Consider the following 24334-nt stretch of genomic DNA (forward strand, 5'->3'; position numbering starts at 1 on the left):
CCACTCTCTCTGTCTCCCCCACGCGCCCTATCACACTCCACTCCACCCCACTCCCCTCTTTTGAAAAGCATGTTGCAGCCACTTGAATGCTGGGATAGCTGCCCATAATGCATCACTCCCAACACCGCTGCAAATGCTGCAAATGTGGCCACACTGCAGCGCTGGTAGCTATCGGTGTGGCCACACTGCAGCGCTTTCCCTACACAGCTGTACGAAGACAACATTAACTCCCGGCGCTGTACAGCTGCAAATGTAGCCAAACCCTAAGTGTGGCACACTGAGCAGCCTCTGATGTTTTCATGTGTTGCCTGCTTAATCTCCAGAACTAACACTGAGTGAGTGGGGGTGGGGGTGGGGGTGTGACACAGCGGGAGCAGCTCAAACATGCAAAGGGGCTGGCCAGGGCAGTGACATCACAGTAGCCTTTTGCAGGACCTCAGCTGATTGGTCAAAGGCGGTTGGGAGGTGGTGACCTCACAGAGAGTCTATGACAACGGGCAGGTAAAAAAGGCTGCAGGGAGTCTCCTTCTCAAGATCTTCCCCTGAGGACTGTGAGAGAACACAGGGTCATGCCTGTGAGTGTGAGGAGGAGCCTCCTTGGGGTTTTCCCCTTTCCCACTGCTAATTGAGCAAGAAGACAGACATCCTGTGGAGCAGGTAAGAGCCCCAGAGAGGTCTGGTACCTAGGCAGAATGACCCACCTGATGCTGGCCAAATTCAAGGCATGGAAAACACTAGGTTAAGGTGTGAGAATTTCCCCCCCGCACACACCTTAGGCCATTGTCCCTCAGAATTACTGGCAGGGGCGGCTCTAGACATTTCGCCGCCCCAAGCACGGTGGCATGCCGGGGAGGGCGCTCTGCCAGTCACTGGTCCGGCGGCTCCAGTGGACCTCCCGCAGGCATGCCTCCCTCCTGGCGACCGACAGAGCGCCCCCCCGCGGAATGCCGCCCCAAGCACATGCTTGGCTTGCTGGGGCCTGGAGTCACCCCTGATTACTGGGAACATTGGTGTTCATCAGTTTTGGTTTCCCTTTTCCCTGCTTCCCTCCCTCCACTGCTCTCTAGCCCTCGTTGTGTTGTGGGAAGCCCTCACACAGAGATGGGGCAGGACGGCTGCTTGGAGAGTGATCCCCACAGGTGACCTGAGCCATCCCTGGGACATCTGGCGAGAAATGTCAGTTTCCCATCCCTCAGAGTCTCAATGTGATTGGCTGAGCTGGTGACTAAAGCTCTCCCCTTTCTACACCTTCAGCTTCCCTGACAGCTTAGCAAGTTTAACAGGCTGTGGGTGTCCTTTTCCTGCAGCAACAGAGAGCTCCTGTCCCCAAGAGCCCCTCCTGGCCACAGAGTCCTGATGGCCTTTGAGCAGGGCAGGCCATCCTTTCTGTGGTGGGGCGCCTCAAACAGGGCCATCTAGCAGGCACAGGAGAAATCACCAGCTTCTGGACCCATGCGCACTGGTGGTTTGGTTAATATGGAAAGCTGCATCCTGGAGCCTGGCCAAGATCCTGCTCCTTATTGTTAGCCTCCAGACTTCCTCATTCATCCAGTGCGAGAGGACGGCTTTCAAGGTCCTGGCTTGGAGCCTTGCTAATGGTCATGTGTTCTATGGATCCCCTGCTATGTGGCATGAAAAGACTCCCTGGGTGGGTGAGTTACTGCAGGATTGTGTCTCTGAAGACCTAGCTCCTGTCCCTGTCTCCCTGGCTGGCCCATGAGTGTCTGAGAGGGGAGCTGGTGGGTTGGTGAGTGGGCAGGACACACCCAGCGATTGCCTGAGCAGATGCTTGTGGGAGTCCCAGAAAGGGGGTGGGGTTTGCCCAATGCCACCACAAGTCAGGGAGCAGACTCCCCCTCCTTTTCCAGCTGCCTATTGAGTGAGGCCACATTGTCCTTGTCCTGCTGGAATTTGACTTCCCCTTAGAACAAACCCACAGGCTGCAGCCGCCAGACCCAGTGACTAGAGACATCCCTAAGGGGAGGTGAATAGACCTTTGGTCTGTCAGCTCCAAAAGCCCCAGGCCCTAAGCCAGAGGTGGTGAGTTATATGGGCCCGTGGTGCTGGGTACCAGGAATATTCCTGGCCCAGGGGCCTGGCTCCAGCAAATTTTGGGGCCAGGTCTCCCCCCTGGCCCCACCTGCCATCTCTGTGCAGCCCCCAGCCCTACCAGCCGCCCCTGGGCGATTGAAAATGGCCCCCTGCCACCACTGATAGTACAGCAGGCCTGAGTGACTTCCTGCGCGCTCGCCCCACGTGTCTGGTACCACATCCCTGTGGCGTGGAGGGGGTAGGGGGCAGTGTCTCCGCACGCTGCCCCTGCTCCGAATCTCCTGTGGCCAATGAGACATTGCGGGGGCTATGGAGACAGGAGCGCATGGAGACCTTCTGGCCCGCCCCACCTAGGAACCACTGCCGGAGGGGTGCCCCAGGTAAGCACCGAACCCCCAAACCTGCTTCCAGAGCCTGCACCCACACAGTCTCCCCACACACACCCTCCTGTTCCCAAATGCCCTGCTGCACACTCATCCCATCTAGCCCCCAAACTCCCTCCCAGAGCCACACCCTTCACCACTCCGCTACACCCACCTCTTGCCCCAGCCCAGAGCATGCATCCAGCGCCCAAATTCCCTCCTAGAGCCTGCACCCCTCACCTCCCTTCACCCCAATCCCCTGCCCAACTCAGAGCCTGCACCCAAACTTCCTCCCAGAGCCTGCATCCCAGACACCCTCCCCCACCCAAACTTCCTCCCAGAGCGTAAGCCCTCACCCCCCTACACCCAAACTCCCTCCCAGATCCTGCACCCCAGAGCCCCACCCAAACCCAAAGGCAGCTGGGTGGAGGGGTGGGGGTGGGGATTTGGAGGGGTAGGTTCTGGACATTACCAAAATTTCTACAAACCTGCCGTCCTTGGGCATTATTAGCACCACGCTCTCACAGGCTGAGCTAGCCGGCCTACAGAAAACAGCCTGCCAAGCGGCCCCTTCAGAAAGGAGCCATGGACAGCCGCAGGATCGTTCTTGGTCTCTGGAATGAGATGGGTGGCTGAGGACATCTACTTGTGTATAGGTTTCAGAGTAGCAGCAGTGTTAGTCTGTATCCACAAAAAGAACAAGAGTAGTTGTGGCACCTTAGAGACTAACAAATTTATTTCAGCATGAGCTTTTGCGAGCTACAGCTCACTTCTTCAGATGCACAGAATGGAACACACAGACAGGAGATATTTGTACATACAGAGAACATGAGAAGGTGGAAGTATGCATACCGACAGGAAGAGTCTAATCAACTGAGATGAGCTATCGTCAGCAGTGGAAAAAACCTGTTGATTAGACTCTTCCTGTCGGTATGCATACTTCCACCTTCTCATGTTCTCTGTATGTACAAATATCTCCTGTCTGTGTGTTCCATTCTGTGCATCTGAAGAAGTGAGCTGTAGCTCGCAAAAGCTCATGCTGAAATAAATTTGTTAGTCTCTAAGGTGCCACAACTACTCTTGTTCTTTTTACTTGTGTACAGTAGAATTAGTTCAAGTGGTTGAGTGCTCGCTTTGCATGCGAGAGGCAGTGGGATCAATGGCCCCATTCCCCAGTGGCAGAAGTGTTCCCATCCTCTGCCCTCCTTTTAGAAGCACTGGCAGCTCAACCCCAGGTCCTCAATCCAGCTCCTCCTCCCCTCCCCGCCTCGCCCGACACCTCCCTCCCCCCACGGACCTCCCGCCTGGCCCCAGGCTCTGCCACCCCATCCCAGCGAAGCCAGAGCAGATCCTGCTGCAGCTCCACTGGGGCCAAGGCTGCTCAGCCCGGGCTCGGCTCACACGGAGGCGACAGCACCAGCTTTATTCTCCTGCCCCCCCCCCCACCGGGGCTCGCATGGAGCATGCGCAACTTCACCTGCTGAACCCCTCCCTTACCTGCGCTGGAGAGGGCAGAAGCGCCCCGGGGCAGGCTGGGAAATGTAGTTCCTGACTCTCCGGGTTGCGTTTCCCGTCTCTGGGCATGCGCAGATCGGGGGGCGGGGCGGAGTGTGATCAGCTGCTCCATTGTGATCTGGGAGCCCGGGCGGGGCAGCGGGGTCTGTGCTGGGGAGACACATTAACCACCCCGTGCCCGGCCCCAGCCTTGCTCCCACTGGAGCCGCCCTGGGGCCGCCCCGGGTTCTGCCTGCCGCCCTGCGGAGCTGCAGCGTCCAGGTACCGTAGCGATCCCGGGGGGGCGGGGCCGGCCGGTGACTCCGCCCCAGTGGCCGGGGGGGGACGGACCCGTCATCTCGCAGCGCCGTGATCTGCTCCCTGGGGCGTGCCCGCGGGGGGCTCGGAGTTCCTGTCCCCGCAGGAGCCCAATGCCCCCGGGCCCGGCCAGGCTCTGCCCTGGGGTCCCATGGGGGGACCCGGGGGGAGGGGGCCAGCCCCCACTGGGGTCCCGGCATGGGGCCGGGCGGTGGCTGCCGGAGGGAGTGAGACCGGGCGGGGGGGTCCCCAGGGGGAGACTTGGGAAAGGGGCGGATGGAAAGTGTCTGTGCAGCCTGGACATGGCCGGGGGTGGGGGGGAAGAGCCGGTGACCCCCGAGGAGTGGGGAGAGAAATGGGGGGGGCTGAGATCCCCTCGGATTTACCATTGCCCCCCTCCCGTGGGGACCCCTCGTCCCCTCCAGTCCTGCCCCTTTCTCTGTAGGGAGCGACGAGCAACATCCAGGGTGACCCCCCCCCCTCAAATCCCTGAGAAGTGCCCTGTTCTCCTCCCTTCTCCTCCCCCGTTTGTGTCCCATTTTCTCTCCACTTCGCCAATGTCCAGTTAAAATCTCAGGTTTGAGGTGTTTCCCCCCCATTTTTACTTGCAGTGATTTGTCCTTGTTTAGGTGGGAAATCGTTCCCCTGAGTGATTGCTGAACTGGGCAGAGGGTTAATGGGCAGAGGCTGGGGGAGCCCTGAGACAGGGACACCTCTGGGCTGGCAGGGGACGGCACTCTCTGCTGGCAACAAGGCATGGGAAGGCCCAGGAAGGGAAAAGATGAACAAGCGTCCCGCATGGAGATGGTCCAGCCCCAGGCCTCCCTGTACCAGCTACTTCCCCCTCCCCCACCCTGCCCAACCCAGCACCCCCCACCGCCTGCTAGTCACATTCCCAGACCCCACAGCCAGTGACTTTCACAGTCACAGCCAGTGACCTTCTGACTCCAGCCCCACTCCTTTCCCCTGTGAAAGCCACATCACCCAGGGCTCCCTGCTGGCCATATGAATGTGAGGCAAGAATAACCCATTCCATTCTGTTGTTGATTCAATATCACTGTATAATCCCCTCAAATTTCCCCTCTTTTCTCTTGAGTGGTTGAATGATGACATAAAATCTCCCCACAAGTTAATGCTTGTCCCTTATATTGGCAAATATTTAGTTTGTGCCCCATTTTTTCCTCATTCTGAAATACTGAACAAATTCTTAAAAATCTTCCCGCTTTTCTCTCCCACGTGTGTGACTGAGATCAGGGCTCTTATCGTACTAAGCATGGCTCTGTTCTGCCACGTGCTGCAGAGACCCCAACTGAGATCTGGGCCCTGTTCTGCCAGGCACTGAAGAGACCCCACGTGAGATCAGACCCCACTGTTGTGCCAGGTAAACTGAGATCTGGACTGAGATCACGGCCCCCCTTGTGCTGAGCAGTGCATGACTGCTACCCAAACTGTTGCCTCCATAGTGCTGGGCACTTCAGAGGCCTTGACTGAAATCTGTGTCCTCGTTGGGCCTGGCAGTGCACTGACCCCAAACAAAATCAGGGATCCTGTAATGCTGGGAGTTGCAGAGTCCCCGACTGAGATCAGGGGACTGTTGTGTCCCCTGTTGTGCAGGGCTCTGCACAGATACCGACGATGAGGGTCCCTATTGTGACAGGTGCTGAACAGACACCAAGGGTATCTCTACCCTGCCGTTAAAACCCCCCAGCTGACACATGTCAGCTGCCTCAGGCTCACAGGGCTCAAGCGAAGGGGCTGGTTAATTGCCGTGTAGATGTCTGGGCTTGGGCTGGAGCCAGGCTATAGGACCCTGCGAGGTGGGAGGGTGCCAGGCATCCAGCTCCAGCCCAAGCCGGAACATCTACACCACCATTAAACAGCCCTGCAGCCTGAGCTGTGTGAGCCCAAGTCAGCGGGCACGGGCCAGCCGCTGGTGTAAAGTTGGGAGCAGAAACATTGACGTGTCCAAGGTCACCCAGGCTGTCTCTGACAGAGCTAGAAATAGATCCCAGTCCTAGTGCCACCATACTGCTGTTTTGGGCACTAAAGGGCTCTGCCACACTGGTGTTTTAGGCACTGGTGTAAACCCTTAGTATAGACAAAATTTACACTAGTGCACTTGGATTGGCACTGGTGCACCATGTCCGAGTTTGAAGACTTGGGGTGTGGGAGGACAGTGACCTCACTAAGGCCTGGGGCTTGCTGAACAGTGCAGCTGGTAACGGAGGGGCAGCAGTGAGGGCTGGAGGTGTGAGCCAGGAGCACAGGGCTGTGTGCAGAGACTGCGGCTCAGCTCCCTGCCAAGACAGCCTGTGCATCCAGGGGCAAACCACCTCTTCCTGCAGCCTAATACATTGGGGTCTGGGGACCCTTCCAGGCTGCAGGTGACGAGGCTTTGGAGTTACTGGGGTCTGTCCCGGGGTCTGTCGCTGACCTGCTTGATGACCTTGGGGAAGTCACAGCTCCTCTCTGTTTTCCTCCTACTCATTGTCTACTTGGATTGTGATCTGTTTGGGGCAAGGACTGTCCCTCTCTGTCTGCAGTGCCCAGCACAATGATGATGCTGATCTCAGTCAGGTTCTTTGCCATGCACAGCACAATGGGGCCCTGATCTCCGGCAGTGTCTGTGGAACGCAAGGCACAGTTTATAGACTCACAGACTTTAAGGCCAGAAGGGACCATCATGATCATCTAGTCTGAGCTCCTGCACAACACAGGCCAGAAAACCTCACTCACCCACTCCTGTAATAGACCCCTAACCTTTGGCTGAGTTAATGAAGTCCTCAGATCATTATTTAAAGACTTCAAGTTACAAATAAATCCATCATTTACACTAGTTTAAACCTGCAGATGACCCAGGCCATGCCCTGCTGCAGAGGAAGGCAAAAAAAACCAAAACCCCAGGATCTCTGCCAATCTGAGTCTGGGCAAAATTCCTTCCCATCTCCAAATCTGGCAGTCAATTAGACCCTGAGCATGTGGGCAAGACCCAGCACCCAGACACCTGGGAAAGAATTCTCTGTAGTAACTCAGAGCCCTCTCCATCTAGTGTCCCATCACCAGCCATTGGAGATATTTGCTGCTAGCAGTTGCAGATCAGCTACATGCCATTGTAGGCAGCCCCATCGTACCACCCCCTCCATGAAGGTATTGAGCTCAGTCTTGAAGCCAGTTAGGTTTTTTTGCCCCCACTGCTTCCCTTGAAAGACTGTTCCAAAACTTCAGTTTGATGGTTAGAAACCTTCGCCTAATATCAAGCCAAAATGTGTTGATGGCCAATATCCATTTGTTCTAGTGCCAACATTGGTGCTTAACCTACATAACTCCTCTCCTTCCCCAGTATTTATCCTTCTGATGTATTTCTAGAGAGCGATCATATCTCCCCTCAGCCTTCTTTTGGTTAGGCTAAACAAGCCAAGCTCTTTGAGTCTCCTCTCATAAGGCAGATTTTCTATTCCTCAGATCATTCTAGTATCATACAATCATAGAATATCAGGGTTGGAAAGGACCTCAGGAGGTCATTGAGTCCAGGCCCCTGCTCAAAGCAGAACGAATCCCCACAGAAATCATCCCAGACAGGGCTTTGTCAAGCCTGACCTAATAGCCCTTCTCTGCACCTGTTCCACTTTGAATTCATCCTTCTTAAACATGAGAGACCAGAATTGCCCACAGTATTTCAGATGAGGTCTCATCAGTGCCTTGTATAACATTATTAACCCTTCCCTGTATCTACTGGAAATACCTTGCCTGATGCATCCTAGGACTGCATTAACCTATTTCACGGCTGCAGCACATTGACAGCTCATAATTATCCTGTGATCAACCAATACACCCAGGTCTTCCTCCTCCTCTGTCACTTCCAACTGATAAGTCCCCAGCTTCTTGCAAAAATTCTTGTCCTTTGTCCCGAAGTGCATAACTTTGCACTATTTGTTTTCATTCCATTTCTATTACTCCAGCTTTCAAGGTCATGCAGGTCTTCTTGTAAGATATTCCTGTCCTCCATCTTGGCAATACCTCCCCGTTTTGTGTCACACTTCCACTTTTTGTGCCAAGGTCACTAATCAAAAGGGTGAATAAGATTGGTCCCAAGACTAATCTCTGAGGAACTCCACTAGTAACCTCTCTCCAGCCTGACAGCTCACCGTTCAGTATGGCCCCTTGTAGTCTCCCCTGTAACCAATTCCTTATTGACCTTTCAGTTCTCATATTAATCCTCTTCTTCTCCAATGTAACGAACAGTTTCCCATGTGGAACTGTATCAAATGCCTTATTGACATCCACATAGAAGAGAGCTACTTCATTTCCTTTGTGCAAAAAATTAGTTACCTTCTCACAGAAGAAGAACAGGTTTCTCTGGCATGATCTACCTTTTGTAACTGTTTTATTTATTTATAGTGCTGAAGGCTGGAAGGAGCTGTTAGCAATGGGCTGAGAATGGCCATGTGGAGGTGTGGGAGGGGATGGGATGCTGGAGGTGTATCAGGGATTTTGTTTTGTAGGAGTCTATGTCTCTGCTCCCTGTTGCCGTGGTGCCTTCTGTACCAAAGCAGCACGTCAGCAGAGCAGACACACACACTGTAACTCCGTCTGGAACACGCAGCATTCGCTACCAGGCAGGGTGGGCGATTTTTTCAGTGGCTCAGCTTGATATGCCTGGCTGGGGTAGGTTCAGTTGGACGAGGTTCTGAGGCTCTGATCGTTTGCGATGTTCCTTTTTGCATAGTTAGCTCTTTCCCTTTGTTTTACCTCCGCCTGTGCCCCATGTTACTCTTTTCTTAACTTGCTTTGGTTATTTCAGTTCCAGTTTTTAAATGGGATCTAAGAATTGCAAAGCTGAATGAAAGATAAAACAAACAGAACCATTTGAATTTTGGCACATAGCTGGTAGAACGATACCTAGTGAAGGTCTGCTGTAATGATCTGGTTACCTACAGCCTTTTCTGGTGGAGCGCATAAAGCAATGTCAGAGAGCCAAAAACGCTTTTAGGGCAAAAGGGCTCATCAGGTGTTTGCTCTCTCGGGAGCAAGTCACTGGCCGGGGCCTGCAGTCTTTCAGGAGTGGTGCGGTGGGTTGTATTTAGTAATCTCAAAATAAAAGGTTAAGACGGCTGGTTCACAATATCCAGTGAAATCTTGCAAACAATTATACAAATAGATTCTGATGATATTTAAACAACATAGTGTTAATACTGATCCAAAGCTAAAATTAAAATTGAGATAAATGCATGAGAAATGAACGGGCACCTAATTTCAATTCCTTAATGCCTGAAATTTTGACATTGGCTCATGCCATCTCTTTTTTAAAGCGATGCACAGCGCATAGTCAAGTTAATTCATGAAAGCACACCAATTATTGACTGCTTTGTGTTGCATAAGCATCTGATTAAGCACCTAATTAAAACCGTACCACTGTCATTGGAAATGCATCAAAACAGCCTAGTTCCAATGCATTTAAATGTGAATGAAAAGTTTCTATTAAATACATGGCAGGATGCTAAATGGGGAAAATACACAGAAGTGCCTTTACCCAGTCCTGTTCACTTCTTGTCCCAACCCCCTATGAGTTCTGGCCTCTTGGTCAACTCAGTTCCCAGTCCCACATCAGCTGTGCCCTCTCCCAGCCTAACCCATTTCTACTGCACTTCTTCATCCCGCTCCTCCAGGCAGGGGTTGGCGCTGCAGCCCCTAAGGCACCTGCGTTAATCACTGTCTCATATACTGGGGCTATTTAGATTTCAGGGAAGGATGATCAGAGTTACTGACTCTGGGAGGTGGGAGAGAGGAGAGGCTCACAGGGAGCTTGCTCCCCACACTCTGTAGGGCCATGTTCAACCCTGGTAACCTCCATGTTACCTCATCCTCCACCCTCCTCCATGGGTCTCTGTTCATGTGTCAGTGTCACCTTCTGATCAGAATGCCACTGGCCTCAGCAGAGCTCCCAGACAGGAGCTACATCACAATGAGGTTACAGTACTGAGAGTAAAATATATCATGAAAGATGTAATTATCCTCAAAGCAAGCATTACAGTCTAAGAAGTGAAAGAATTAAAATACTTCATTACTTCAATGTACGCTTGAAAGGACTGGATTTTTATTAAATTGCAGTAAATGTTGATTTCACTGTACACACAGAGATGAAAAATATTTATAGATGTAAGCAGTCAGGATGAGCTCTACCCTGACATCTGGTGGTGAACTATGGGAAGTGCAGAAAGAATTTCAGGAATTGTGAATTCTCAGATATTTGCATGGGCACGCCCAGCATAGCCCAATGCAGCCTGGGATGGTTATTTTGACAGCTCTGGGATCCCCAATTTCTTTGTAATTGGGGCAGGATAAATAAAGTGTTGCCAGCTGGTTATGTGAATGAGGAACTAGGAGACTGCTTTATGACAGAGATGTCTTAATATAACTTAAGTGACACTTGCTAAACAAGGGACATGGGTTCCAACTCCCAGTGAATTGAGAGTGATTGGGGACTGGTGAGTGTACCTGATGGTATGTGCCCCTTTTGAGGGCCTGGAACACCAATTGCACATCTTCCTCTCTTCACTGTAAAAGAGTAGAGCTAATTTTGATTCTATTAAAAGTCTGCCTAGAGACTGCTGAGCTGAGTTCATGTGGGGCCAATGGTGTAGCAGCACCAGGGCTCCCCTACTAAGAACTGAAATCACTGAGTGCTGTGTTAACTAGTGGGGGAGCCTGAAGATCTATTGTTAAGCAGCTGGCAGAGCAGAGCAGTTTGCAGCATGTTGGAGCAGCCCATGGAACAGTGAGCGGGGTGAAGTGGTTTGCAGGGATGGCTGGAGGAGTGGCACAGCTGGTATAGTGGAGCTGGTCATGGTGAAGGCTGCAGCAGAACTCCATGTAGAGGCGGAGCAGTTGGCCCTGGCCCATGTAAGGTGCCCCTTAACACCCTGTGTGGACTCCCTCCCCCCCCATTTCAATCCAGGGTGGCGGGGGGTGGTGGTGTAAAACTCTTGCAGATAAACTCTTGAATTCTGGGGTGGCACTGACCAGAGACTTTTGGGTTGTTGGACTTTGGGGTGATTGGACTGAAGACCCTAAGAGGAAAAGGACATTGCCAAACGTACTTGGAGGTGGGTTTTTGTTTATGGTTTGTGTTATAATCCTGTTTGTGGTGTTCCTCCAATGGGATGCCGCATTGTTTCCTTCCTTTATTAAAAAGATTTTGCTACACTCAGACTCTGTGCTTGAGAGAGGGGAAGTATTGCTTCCTAGAGGCGCCCAGGGGAGTGTGGTATGTAAGTGTCCCAGGTCACTGGGTGGGGGCTCGAGCCGGTTATGCATTGCATTATTGAAACGGAACCCCTGGATACTGTACCCGGCCCTAGTTGCTGCCAACTCAGAGGGGCAGAAGGGTTACATATATAATTAATAAAGGTTTGGCTTTCTGACACTCAGCAGTTACTGTTATTAAATAATTGTTGCCTGGTCACCCCATAATTTCCCACAGCTCTGAACATTGAAATTGTAAACATTGAAAAAAAAGGTTTAAAAATAAATATTGATACCATCAACTGAAATTGAAAAAAAGAAAGACAAAGTGAATTTTGTCAAACCCACTTAACAGCAATCGCAATATACTAGGGAATGGAAATTCACAGCTATGACACCCAACCTTAATTCTTCCCCGTAGTGACACCAGGCAATCGCCATTTGGCTACGAATAAGGCATTTCAGTGTATAAAGTCCCAGATTAGATTATACCAATGTATAAAGACACATGAGATCTTTCTCTCAGGGTATCAGCTTCACTGGGTTGTTTCCTTTATTGGTACTTCCCAGAAGTCAATAGATAAATAACATTCTATCAGTTATCAGCTGGCTATTTCAGATTTCTGGGGAGCATCAATTATTTTGAACTAGGGTCCAGGTGGTTGGAAAGACGGAACCTTGTTTTAATTTTAACTTGTCCATGCTCAGCAGCTTCCAGAATTTGTTTCTAAGAATTTACATGTTTCCCTGACTTGTTTTTAAAAGTGCTGCTGTAGAAAGTGGGGAAGGGCAGAAACTCACTGCAGGATCGGTCGCTGAGTCCCTCAAATATTTATAGCTCATCGGAAGATGGAGGGGATTGGTAGATGTCTGGAGATTTAATAATAAACACACAAATATCATTGTTCTTAATGAATTTCCCTTTTCTAATTCTCATAACCCGCTAACTATCCCTGACTGCCCCCAGCAGTCTGGGGAGGGAGTACTAGTAAACTCCTGTGGCCAGTGTGGAACTGAAGGCACAAGGATCTTTCGGTGGCTGGCTCAAAGTCACCCAGAGTGAAATTCACTTAATTACCCCTATGTGCTGAGACTTCAGCTTTCTGCCCTGGGCCTCAGAGAGGCTAATGCCGGCCTTGCTTGGCAGCCCCCCTGAAAGCTGCTTGCAGTCCCCAGGGGGTCAGAGACACCTGGTTGAGAACCACTGCCTTACACCATGAATCACAGCAATGTTCAGGTTACTGCCAGTCCCAAAGGACCAGTCACTTACTTAAGTCCATTGAATCTTAGACATCACAGCAAAGACACACTTGTAGTCAGTCCTGTAATAACCTGTATTAAGATTTATATAAAAGAATATGAGAGTTGCTTACAAAGTTAAAGCAGGTGATCATATAGATGCAGAGGAGTTACAGTCTTAAATTTCAAAAGGCTATAGAAGCTTCTATAATAAGCAAGCTCTATATCTTCCTTAGCACTAACACAGGCTAATCAGCTGGGGATCTTTTCCTCCCAGAGTCCAAGCAGCATACAGATAATCGGCTCCTTCTGTATGGGGTTTTTATCAGCTTCCCCACCTCCTCCCTCTCCCAGAGCCTCAGTGTGCTACGTCCAGGAACGTCCCTGGACAGTGCTGCAGCGGCGTATCTTCAGCAGGGCCTGAGCTCCCATCGGTTGACCCAGAGCTCGCAGCCCCTCCCCTTTACCACGAGGCTCTGAGTGGGAGGAGCTCTGGCCCCGCTGGAGCCATACTGCTGTAGCGCTGTCCAGGGCGGCTCCTGGACAGGGTGCACGGAGGCTGTGGGAGAAGGGGGAGGCGGGGGTAAGTGGCATGGTAAGGGGCAGGGAGTCCCGGGGACAGGGAGTGGGGTGGGGGGGTTGGATGGGGCAGAGGTTCTGGGGGTGCAGTCAGGAGACGGGGAACAGGGGGGTTAGATGGGGGAAGGTGGAGGTGAGGCCAGTGCTGGGTGGGAGCCTCAGAAGGCCCACTTCCTCCCCCCCCCGGTGGCCTTGCCAATCCTTCCTTCCAGCCCTGGCCTGGCCCCCTTACTATGCCGCTCAAAGCTGCAAGAGCTGCACTGGTGGCTCTGCACGCTGCGGCTCTGCGACGGGGGTGAGCCTCCCCTGCTAGGAGCTCAGACAGGCCAGACAGTATGGTCCCGCGGACCGGATATGACCTGCAGACCAGAGTTTGCCCACCCACCCACCTCTTTAGCAACCGGTAGTTTCTAAATTTAACAACCAATTCTTGTGAGCCAGTGCGAACTGGCTCCAGCTCACAACTGCAAACATCCCATTTGAATTCTCTCACATTGCGCTTCTCGCCCTGGCAGGTTACAGAATAACATCCACGTTTCACTCCAGGTCATCCCATCCTGCCAGGGGAAAGGAACTGGCTGCAGTGGAGCTGGCTCAGGTAAGAGATTATCAGGGAGCTGGTGGTAAGTTCTGCTTGGAGGGAGAGGAGCAGTAAATGCATAGGAGAGTGAGAGCTGCTGGAGGTGGTGGGAGGCAGGAAATATCTAGGGTGGAGAAAGGGAGGGGAAAGGATGTGACATACCTGCTCAAGCTTGTGTAATAGAGGGTTTGATGGGTTGTCACCCTGGGGTGCAGTCTGGGGGTGCTTCTGGGAACCGCTGTGCCCTCTAACCCTCAAGCTGGACTGGCCTTTCTCACACTGCTTTGCTGGAGATTCTCCCAGCCTCTCTGGACACTCTTATCACCAACATGACAGCATGTGGCACCATGCACCCAACTAAGCTACCTGAATGCTTTACCTAAGCCACTTGTCAAGGTCTTTTCCCCACTTTGAACTTTAGCATCCAAAAAGTGGGGACCTGCATGGACTCTTCTAAGCTTAATTCCTAGCTTACATCTGATAACGCTGCCACCAGCCAAAAATATAGTGTTTGGCACACTTCCTGTTCCCCCAAAACCTTCCCTGGGGAACCCAAGACCCAAACCGCTTGGGTCTTAAAACAAGGAGAAATAAACCATTCCCCCTCCTTTCCCCCACCCTCAGACTTTCCCTTCCTTGGGTTGCCTTGGGAAGCTATACAGATCCAAACTCCTTGGATCTTAAAACAAAGAGGAATTAACCATTCCCTTCCTTCCCCCCCTCCCTGCCCACCAGTTCCTGGTGAGTTTAGACTCAATCCCTTGGATTCCAAAACAAGGAAAAATCAATCAGGTTCTTAAGAAGAGAACTTTTAATTAAAGAAAGAAAAAGTAAAAATTATCTTTGTAAAATCAGGATGGTAAATGCTTACAGGGTATTCAGATTCATATAAACTAGAGGGACTCCCCCAGCCTGGGATTCAAAGTTACAGCAGAGGTAAAAATCCTTCCAGCAAAATACACATTTACAAGTTAAAGAAACAAACATAAGACTAATCCGCCTTTCCTGGCTAGTACTTACTATTTTGAAACATGAGAGACTGATTCAGAAAGACTGGAGGAAACCTGAGTGTATGTCTAGTCCCTCTTAGCCCAAAGAGAGAACAACGAACAAAACAAACAGCACAAACAAAGACTTCCCTCCACCAAGATTTGAAAGTATCTTGTCCCCTCATTGGTCTTCTGGTCAGGTATCAGCCAGGTTCACTGAGCTTCTTAACCCTTTACAGGTAAAAGAGACATTAACCCTTAACCATCTGTTTATGACACCACTAAAGGAGAGAGAGAAGACAACAGCCAATTTCCCAGCTCCCCAACCAACCTTGCACGTCTGCTGTAGTATAAATCCAGATTTATACCATCTTATAATACACAGGGATCTGTATAATGTAAGATCATTAATATAGTTCGCCTTCCCCTCGATATGGGAAAGATATGCACAACAAGCTTCTGCTAACCGAGCTTAGATTTTACCCGGACACTTCACTCAAAATACGCTGATTAAGATAAAGCATAAAAGAAGTTTATTAACTACAGAAAGATAGATTTTAAATGATTATAACTGATAGCAAACAGATCAAAGCAGATTACTTGGCAAATAACCAAAAACTCAAACTAAGCCTAACATACTAGATGGATAGAATTTGAATTAGTAATTTCTCACCCTGACTGATGATACAAGTAGTCCACCAGGTTTCCATACATAAGCTAGAAATTCATTTACCCTGAGACAAGCACTTCCCCCAGTTCAGTCTTTGTTCCTTAGGTGTTTCCAGTTCTCTTGTGTGGGGAATGAGACCAAGAGATGATGTCACAGCTCACCTTACGTAGCTTTTCCCTATGGCAGGAACCCTTTGTTCCAAACTCAATATCTAGTCCAGTTTTTGGAAAAATACAGGTAACAAATGGAATTCAGTGTCATGTGGTCTGGTCACCATAGTATAGTAAAGAGAGTCTTGCACTGGGTGCATACTTACAAGTTATGGACACGGCTGGAAACAAAGATTGTGGGGCAAGGGAGCCCATCAGAAGAAGGCCTCCTTCAGTTTACACTGTGTTGGTGACCTGACAGAATGAAAAAATGGTAGCTGAGGCTTGGTCTACACTACGCGTTTAAACGGATTTTAGCAGCATCAAAACCGATTTAATGCTGTATCCGTCCACACTACGAGGCCCTTTATATCGATATAAAGGGCTCTTTAAATCAGTTTCTGTACTCCTCCCTGATGAGAGGAGTAGTGCTAAAATCGGTATTACCATATCGGATTAGGGTTAGTGTGGCGGCAAATCGACAGTATTGGCCTCCGGGCGGTATCCCACAGAGCACCACTGTGACCGCTCTGGACAGCAATCTGAACTCGGATGCAGTGGCCAGGTAAACAGGAAAAGCCCCGCGAAATTTTGATTTTCATTTCCTGTTTGCCCAGCGTGGAGCTCTGATCAGCACGGGTGGACATGCAGTCCCAAATCCAAAAAGAGCTCCAGCATGGACCATACGGGAGATACTGGATCTGATCGCTGTATGGGGAAACAAATCTGTTCTATCAAAGCTCGGTTACAGAAGATGAAATGCCAAAGCGTTTGAAAAAAAAATCTACAGGCTACACAGTGCTGCGTGACAAGCATAACGGGAAGCCAGAGACTCAAATGGATGCTCATGGAGAGAGGGAGGGGGTACTGAGGACTCCAGCTATCCCACAGTCCCCAGCAGTCTCCAAAAAGTATTTGCATTCTTGGCTGAGCTCTCAATGCCTGTAGGTTCAAACACATTGTCCGGCTTGGTTCAGGGAATAGCTCATCAATTTACTCCCCCCCCCCACGTGAAAGAAAAGGGAAAGAAATCGTTTCTTTACTTCTTTCATTGTCACCCTATGTCTACTGAATGCTGCTGGTAGACGCGATGCTGCAGCAATGAAGAGCAGTATCCACTCCTCTCCCCTGCCCGGCGGCAGGTGGTGCAGTAGGACTGGTAGCTGTCCTTGTTATCAACCTGTGAGTGCTCCTGGCTGGCTTCAGGTGAGGCTGGCCGGGGGCGCCTGGGTGAAAATAGGAATGATTCTCGGTCATTCCCAGTAGATGGTACAGAACGGCTGGTAACCGTCCTCATCATAGCAACTGGGGGCTGAGCTCCATCAGCCCCCTCCCTTTCATGTGTAAAGAAAAGATTCTGTCCTGCCTGGACTGTCATAGCAGCGGCATGCTGGGCTCCTCTCCCGCACACCGCTTAATGTCCTGCCTGGACTGTCATAGCACTGGGAGGCTGCCTCCCCCTCATTTTATCTCACTAACCAGTCACTGTTTCTTATTCCTGCATTCTTTATAACTTCATGACACAAATGGGGGGGACACTGCCACGGTAGCCCAGGAAGGTTGGGGGAGGAGGGAAGCAACAGGTAAGGTTGTTGCAGGGGCATGCCCCGTGAATGGCATGTAGCTCATCATTTCTGCAGGATCTGACATGGAGCAGCTGTGCTCTCTGATACACTGGTTCTCTAGTACACTTGTCCCATATTCTAGGCCAGACTGACTCTATTTTTAGAAACCATAAAGGAGGGATTGACTCGGGGAGTCATTCCCAGTTTTGCCTTTGTGCCCCCGGCCGATCTCAGCCAGGGCCACCCATTATAGCAGCAGACAGTACAGAAGGACAGATAACTATCATCTCATTGCCAATTTACAGTGGCAGCAGACAGTACAGAATGACTGATAACCGTCTCTGCTATCATGCAAAAGCAAATGAATACTGCAGTGTAGCGCTGGAGTATCGCCTCTGTCCGTGGCATCCAGTACACATACGGTGACTGTTAAAAAAAAAAAAAAAAAAAAAAGCTGAACGGGCTCCATGGTTGCCGTGCTATGGCGCCTGCCAGGGCAATCCAGGGGAAAAGGGCGCGAAATGATTGTCTGCTGTTGCTTTCCCGAAGGAAGGAATGACTGACGACATTTACCCAGAGCCACCCGCGACAATGATTTTTGCCCCATCGGCCACTGGGCTCTCAACCCAGAATTCTAAGGGGCGGAGGAGACTGCGGGAACTATAGGAATAGCTATGGAATAGCTACCCACAGTGCAATGCTCCGGAAATCGACGCTAGCCTCGGACCATGGACGCACACCGCTGAATTAATGTGCTTAGTGTGGCCATGTGCACTTGACTTTATACAATCTGTTTTATAAAACCGGTTTATGTAAAATCGGAATAATCCCATAGTGTAGACGAACCGTAAGAGAGGTGTTTTATCCACATCCTTGTGGTAATAGAATGGCTATATACCATATCTGCTCCTTTACTCTGATTACAGTAATGTCAATAGCTGCCCCAACCCATATGTGGCCTTTGGGAAGTCCATAATTAATCATCAAGGATTAATACTCATGATTTACATCACTTATTTATTAATAATTCTAATATATGAATGCAGCCCAACTGCTGAGATACTTCATAGCAACCTAACTGCTAAAGCCCGCCCCTTCGTTCAGAATCCTGTGGGGTATTGCACCTCTTGGTGATTACTTGTTAGTTTTTCAAAATATGGGGTCAAAATCTCTCATCTGGGATTCTCTCCTTATCCAGAGGCCAATTCAGGTAAATCCCAGACTTCAGCAGAATCACTCCCACAAAGCCTCAACCTAATATAAGGCCCTTAACTGTAGCAAGCTCAGGCTGTGTTTACACTACTGTGGCCAGCTGACCTACGCTGCACAACTCCAGCTGCGTGAATAATGTAGCCAGAGTGAACATAGCTTTGGTTGAGTTAATGCCGGGTGTGCACTGCGGGGTGTCAATGGGAGAGCATCAGGGTAGAGTCGGGTAGAGTACAGGGGTTGACTGGAGAGCCATCTGCAGTAAATCTGCAGTTGATTTGGCATGTCTGAACTAGACCTACAAAATCGACCACCAGTGGCTCGATCTCAGACCATCGATCCAGGCTGTAGTGTAGACCTGCCCTAAATAGCCCATTTATCTATGTTCACCTCCTTGCCCCTCCATGCATGTTCCAAGCTAATAAAGAATTTTCTGATACTGACATTTTATCTCGAGCAAGTATAAAATTGCCCACGAGACGTGAGACTAGGTCAAAGATCATAAAATCAAGTCAGGGTCAACAGGGGTGAGAGTTTGGAGAGACTCTTGGCCCTCCCACTTCCCATCTGCAGCAGCCACAAACTGTCTTCCCTCCGGGGTCCTGGGATCTTCGAGCCTGTCCCTCTTGAGGTTGCGTGACGCAGTTCTTGTTTCTTACATTCTCCTTTTCCGGAAGAATTAGAGGTTGTTGCTCCTGAATTTCAGTGTTTAATTCCCCAGCCTTTTCCACACACTGGGGGAGTTTAATTCTCCCTCCCATTACACATGAATCACTAGATTTCCTAATTCTCCAGAATATGCTTTTGCGATATCCCAGTTCTGGGACAGCTAAGCCTCTGACCCGCCTCCATGGGGTGCTCAAAGAATGGCCTCTCGGGTATCAGGCCTCTAGCCAGCCCCTCTCTGTGGGTAGGGACCCACATGTCTCTCCTTTTTGACCAGGTTAGAGGATTGTAGCCTCTCCTACACTGTGTTCACTGGACTAACCTCCAGTTTCTGTGCTTTGCTTTCTCTCCAAGGGCTGTGAGCAGTGTGTGTGTGTGTGTTTGTGTGATAGAGGTGGGAATTTTGGCGATATTTCTATGATGCCAATACACACCTCAGTTTCCCTCTGTGATTGGTATTGCTGTGATTAGAAAGAGCAGGAGACATGAGGTGTTTCATCACGTAGTTGTCATGGGGGTGATATGAATGGGTCATTAAGGACTGGCTGGGACCAACCTACATCAGTCTGATGCCTGACAGAGACAAGGGAATAATTGTCACCTGTCCATGGGAGGATCTCCCCTTGGCTCAGTGAAGCATGCATGAACTTGTTATGTTTTTGGGAGCAGGAAGAACTGGGCTCGCAGATGCAGGAATCTCTATTGGAGAGAAGACAAATGGACAGGTACAGTGAAAGGAAACCAAACTACTTTCTACAGCAGCATGGCTCAAGGGCATTGGCCAGTTTGGACTATATTGTCTTCTTTGCTTCTCTATCCTAATCTAAATACTTTCAGTGCAGTGTTTCAGTTGATTAACAAACCCTGCTGTGTTTTAAAAGTTTGCCCAGTGTCACAGCACAAACTTGCTCTGTGCGTTGAATGAGGAACAGTCTCTGAAGAGGAGTGTCGTTCAGCTGGGCCTGTTGGCAGAGGTCACAGGTTGAAATAGGAGTGTTGAAGCCAGAAGAATAGCAGCAATTTCTGGAAAACACTGGCCCTAGTCATAACATTAAATACAATAGTCTCAAGATCTATACCTGTGTTCATCAGATCTGTCCCTCTGCCTTCACATAGTTCATTTTGCTGGTGGGTTTCACCTCTTTCCCCATCTGTGTCTGTCTTGTCTATTTAGATTGTAAATTCTTCAGGGCATGGGCCATCTTCTATTCTGGGTTTGTGCTGTACCTAGCACAGCAGGGGCCCACGGTTTGTTGGCTCTTAGGCACTAAGGTAATTAATATGATTTATAGTGATGATAACTCTTCTGCCACTTTGAGCAAAGGAAGCCAGCCTTGGGATGTTACGTCTTAAAAATGAGTGGGGGTTAAAACCGTGGAATATTCCTTGTGACAAGTATCCCGCAAATTCCATGGACCTTCCTTGTTTTCTTTCCCTTCCCAGGGTTTCCAGTTTCCAAACCTGATGTGATCTTGCAGCTGGAATAAGGGGAACTGCTGTGGGTCTCAGACCTCTATGGCTCTGAAAAAAAGTGCTCCCAAGAGCTGTCTGCTCAGGTGAGGAATTGGGTGAACCCTCTCAAAAACTGTCCGTGAATACAGGAAACTTTTGGGATGCCCTCCAAAGACTTTCCAAGTTGTAAGCACTCCAAGTTCAGGATTGTTCCCTGCAGATGTGGAATCATTAGGCAGATGTCATTCATGGCTTCCCACCTATCCTGACTGACAGTGGGCAGCAGGTCGCTCCCCAATCTCACTTACCCCTGAGATTTCTGGCGAGATGCACACCCAGAACGGATCCCTTCCTCTCTCTCCTCTGGAGAAGGGTTTGGGGAAAATCAACTCCTGATAGGTTTGATCTCTCCCGCACATATTTTGGTTTGTTCACACCTTTTTCCATTCCTCTGTCTGAGATTTCCTTTCTTTGTGGTGCAGAGAGTGACCTATGTCTGGATTCTCTCTGTCTCCCATCAGGTGATAGGATGGTGAGTGAGAACGAGGAGACACCCCAGCAGGAAGATGCTGAGCAAGTGGAACCACATGGGACGTTATCAGGAAGACCCAAAGGGAACGTTTCCGGGAGTTGTGCACGCCCAGAAAGAACAAATGTCTGTGAGACTAAGCACAGGCCAGAGGAAAACTTCAGTAGCCACTCAGACCTTATTACACGCGAGAGCATCAACTTGGAAGAGAAACGCTACAGACGCCATAAGTGTGGGAAAAGTTTCAATGGGAGCTCAGACCTTCTCATACATCAGAGAATCCACAGGGGAGAGAAACCCTACATGTGCTCTGAGTGTGGGAACAGCTTCAGTCGGAGCTCACACCTTATCAGACATAGGAGCATCCACACAGGAGAGACGCCCTACACGTGCTCTGAGTGCAGGAAAAGCTTCAATCGGAACTCAAGCCTTATTAGACATCAGAAAACCCACACAGGAGAAAAACCCTACACCTGCTCTGAGTGTGGGAAACGCTTCAGTTATAACTCAGTCCTCATCTCACATCAGCGAATCCACACAGGAGAGACACCCTACACGTGTTCTGTGTGTGGGAAAAGCTTCAACCAGGGCTCAAGCCTTATTAGACATCAGCAAATCCATACTGGATGGACACCCTACACATGCTCGGAGTGTGGGAAATCCTTCAGTTATAGATCAGCCCTTCGCATGCATCAGAGAATTCACACAGGTGACAAACCCTATGGATGCTCTGAGTGTGGGAAACGCTTCATGGATCGTTCAGCCCTCATCACACATGAGAGAATCCACACAGGAGAGAGACCCTACATGTGCTTTGAGTGTGGGAAAAGCTTCAGTCAGAGCTCAAACCTTACCAGACATCGGACAATCCACAGAGGAGAGATGCCCTACACATGCGCTGAGTGTGGGAAGAGTTTTAAGCAGAGCTCTGCCCTGATCACACATCAGAGAATCCACACAGGGGAGATGCCCTACACATGCTCTGAGTGTGGGGAACGCTTCAGTTATAGTTCAGCCCTCGTCTCACATCAGAGAATCCACACGGGAGAGACGTCCTACACGTGCTCTGAGTGTGGGAAAAGCTTCAATCGGCGCTCCAGCCTTATTAGACATCAGAAAATCCACATATGAGAGAACTGTAATAAATGCCTTGATTCCGGCTGGCCAAAGCTTGTTTTTAAAAAAATCACAAATGTGAATTCTCACAGAGCGACCTTTGCACCAGGTTCAGCGTGGTCTCTTAGCTCCTCTAGATGAGTTGCCTGCTTCTGCCTTTTGCAGCTCCCCATTCTTTGGGATCAGTCCTGTGATTTTTTTTCCTGTCAACTCTTTTCATTTTAAGTTGTAGGCGTGTGTATCCCTCCAGCCAGGAATGTTTTTCACAGGGAGAAGAGGTGGTGAAGAGAGGTTTGATCAAGCTACACTGAGGTAAAAACTATCTGGGCCTTCCATCTACTAGGGCTGCACCTGGCATTGGCTGCTCAAGTTAGTGATCTTGGTGTAAACAGACAATTATAGTTGTAGTGTAGCTGCAGCCCAGGTGCAGTGGTTGGCATTAGCTTTCCCCTTGACCTGACCTAAACTCCATCACCTTTCCTAGTCAAAACAAACCCTGAGCATCACAGTTATATTGTCCCCCCATTTCAAAGCAATTGTTAATCAGTGACAATGAAATTAAACATGAATTTAATTAGTGTAATGTAAGAGGCTGATTCTGTGATAACTTTGTGTTACAATATGATTCAGGTTTTCTTCTAGTTCTGTCCCTGCCCCCTCCTACTCTTTTGGAAATGGTGGCTAATCCTGAAATTAAAACCTCACTGCGAAGGAATTAGAGTGGGGGAATATGTGAGAGAAATAGCATGCACGAGAAGAGAGACCCAGTACGGCCTGTAATTATTTCTATTTAAAATGGAATTTATTTTGATCAATTTTAAAATAAATCTTCTGTTAAGAGGAAAATTACTTGAGACAAGATGCGCAACCTTTTACCCATCCTGTACAGGACTGATATGTTTTTGTTTGTTGGTTTGTCTGTCTCCCCTCTGGTGGTTGCTATTTAATAAAAGAATCATTTTGGTTTGAAAGCAATCTTTATTCCATTAATTGAAAGCAAACAGAGCCCTGCAAAGCAACAGGCAATTTTCTTAAGCCTTCATAGTGCTTTGTCTGCACCAATAACAATCACCTCCTAGCATTACAAGCCCTGCACTCCCATGCATAGCAACAAATATTAGTGGCTTTCAGCTTCAAATTGCTGCCTAAAGGTATCCCTGATCCTTATGGCCCTGTGCTCCGCCCCTTTAATAGCCCTGGTCTCTGGCTGTTCAAATTCAGCCTCCAGGTGCTAAGCCTCAGTGGTCCAGCCCTGAGTGAAGCTTTTACTCTTCCCTTCACAAATAAGCGGCCAAAAGCACACTCAAGAGTCATTCTGCACTTGCTCAGCCTGTTGTTGAACTACTCCTTGCTGCTGTCAAGGTACTCCATGAATGGCTTCATAAGCCACGGCACTGAGAGGTAGGCAGGGTCTCTCAGGAACCCAATGGGCATTTTGACTTCTCCTACGGTGATCTTCTGGTCTGGGAAGAAAGTCTCTGCTTCCAGTTTCCTGAACAGGCCAGTGTTCCGAAAGATGGGTGTGTCTTACCAGGCCAGCCTACATTAATGTCTGTGAAATGCCCACGGTGATCCACAAGTGACTGGAGAACCGTAGAGAAGTACCCCTTCTGATTAATGTACACCATGACTAGGTGGTCTAGTGCCAGAATTGGAATATGTGTGCCATCTATTGCCCCTCTGCAGTTAGGGAAGCCCACTTGTGCAAAGCCATCCACAATGTCACACACACTGCCCAGAGTCATAGTCTTTTGGAGCAAGATGCAATTAATGGCCCTGCACACTTTTGTCAACACATGTCCAACTGTTGACTTTCCCACTCAAACTGGTTAGCGACCGATTGGTAGCAGTCTGGAGTAGCCAGCTTCCACCATGCAATTGTCACACACTTCTCCAATAACAGGGAAACTCTCATTCTCATGTCCTTGCTCTGCAGGATTGGAGTGAGCTCATCACAGAGTCCCATGAATGTGTCTTTCCTCATCCAAAAGTTCTGCAGCCTCTGCTTGTCATCCCAGATGTGCATGATGATGTGATCCCACCACTCAGTGCTTGTTTCCGGAGCTCAAAAGCAGTGTTCCACTGTGGTCAGCACCTCCGTGAATGCCACAAGCAATCTCATG

At 49.7% G+C, this 24334-nt stretch overlaps 1 protein-coding gene across 12 annotated transcripts; it reads left to right on the top strand.

The window, feature by feature from the left end:
• The first annotated feature begins 412 nt into the window (after positions 1-412).
• On the top strand, positions 413-23182 carry LOC115650665 (zinc finger protein OZF-like). 12 transcript variants are annotated; one of them, XM_030560941.1, is made up of 6 exons: positions 4077-4190; positions 8729-8891; positions 13802-13884; positions 20558-20670; positions 21088-21552; positions 21637-23182. In XM_030560941.1, the coding sequence occupies exons 5-6, from the start codon at positions 21096-21098 to the stop codon at positions 22224-22226; spliced, it is 1047 nt and encodes a 348-aa protein (XP_030416801.1). In that variant the 5' UTR covers positions 4077-4190; positions 8729-8891; positions 13802-13884; positions 20558-20670; positions 21088-21095; the 3' UTR covers positions 22227-23182. The 12 variants fall into 12 exon arrangements, with proteins under 12 accessions (XP_030416796.1, XP_030416801.1, XP_030416800.1 ...); XM_030560940.1 differs by having other exon boundaries at positions 4078-4190; positions 21049-23182; XM_030560929.1 differs by having other exon boundaries at positions 4079-4190; positions 21088-23182.
• The last annotated feature ends 1152 nt before the right edge of the window (positions 23183-24334 follow it).

This window comes from Gopherus evgoodei, chromosome 4 (assembly GCF_007399415.2).
Source record: "Gopherus evgoodei ecotype Sinaloan lineage chromosome 4, rGopEvg1_v1.p, whole genome shotgun sequence".
Taxonomy (NCBI): Eukaryota; Metazoa; Chordata; order Testudines; family Testudinidae; genus Gopherus; species Gopherus evgoodei.

Bases quoted from the DNA above. Each gene is read 5' to 3' on its own strand.
- LOC115650665 (XM_030560936.1), top strand. From the start codon at position 21,096: ATGGTGAGTGAGAACGAGGAGACACCCCAGCAGGAAGATGCTGAGCAA.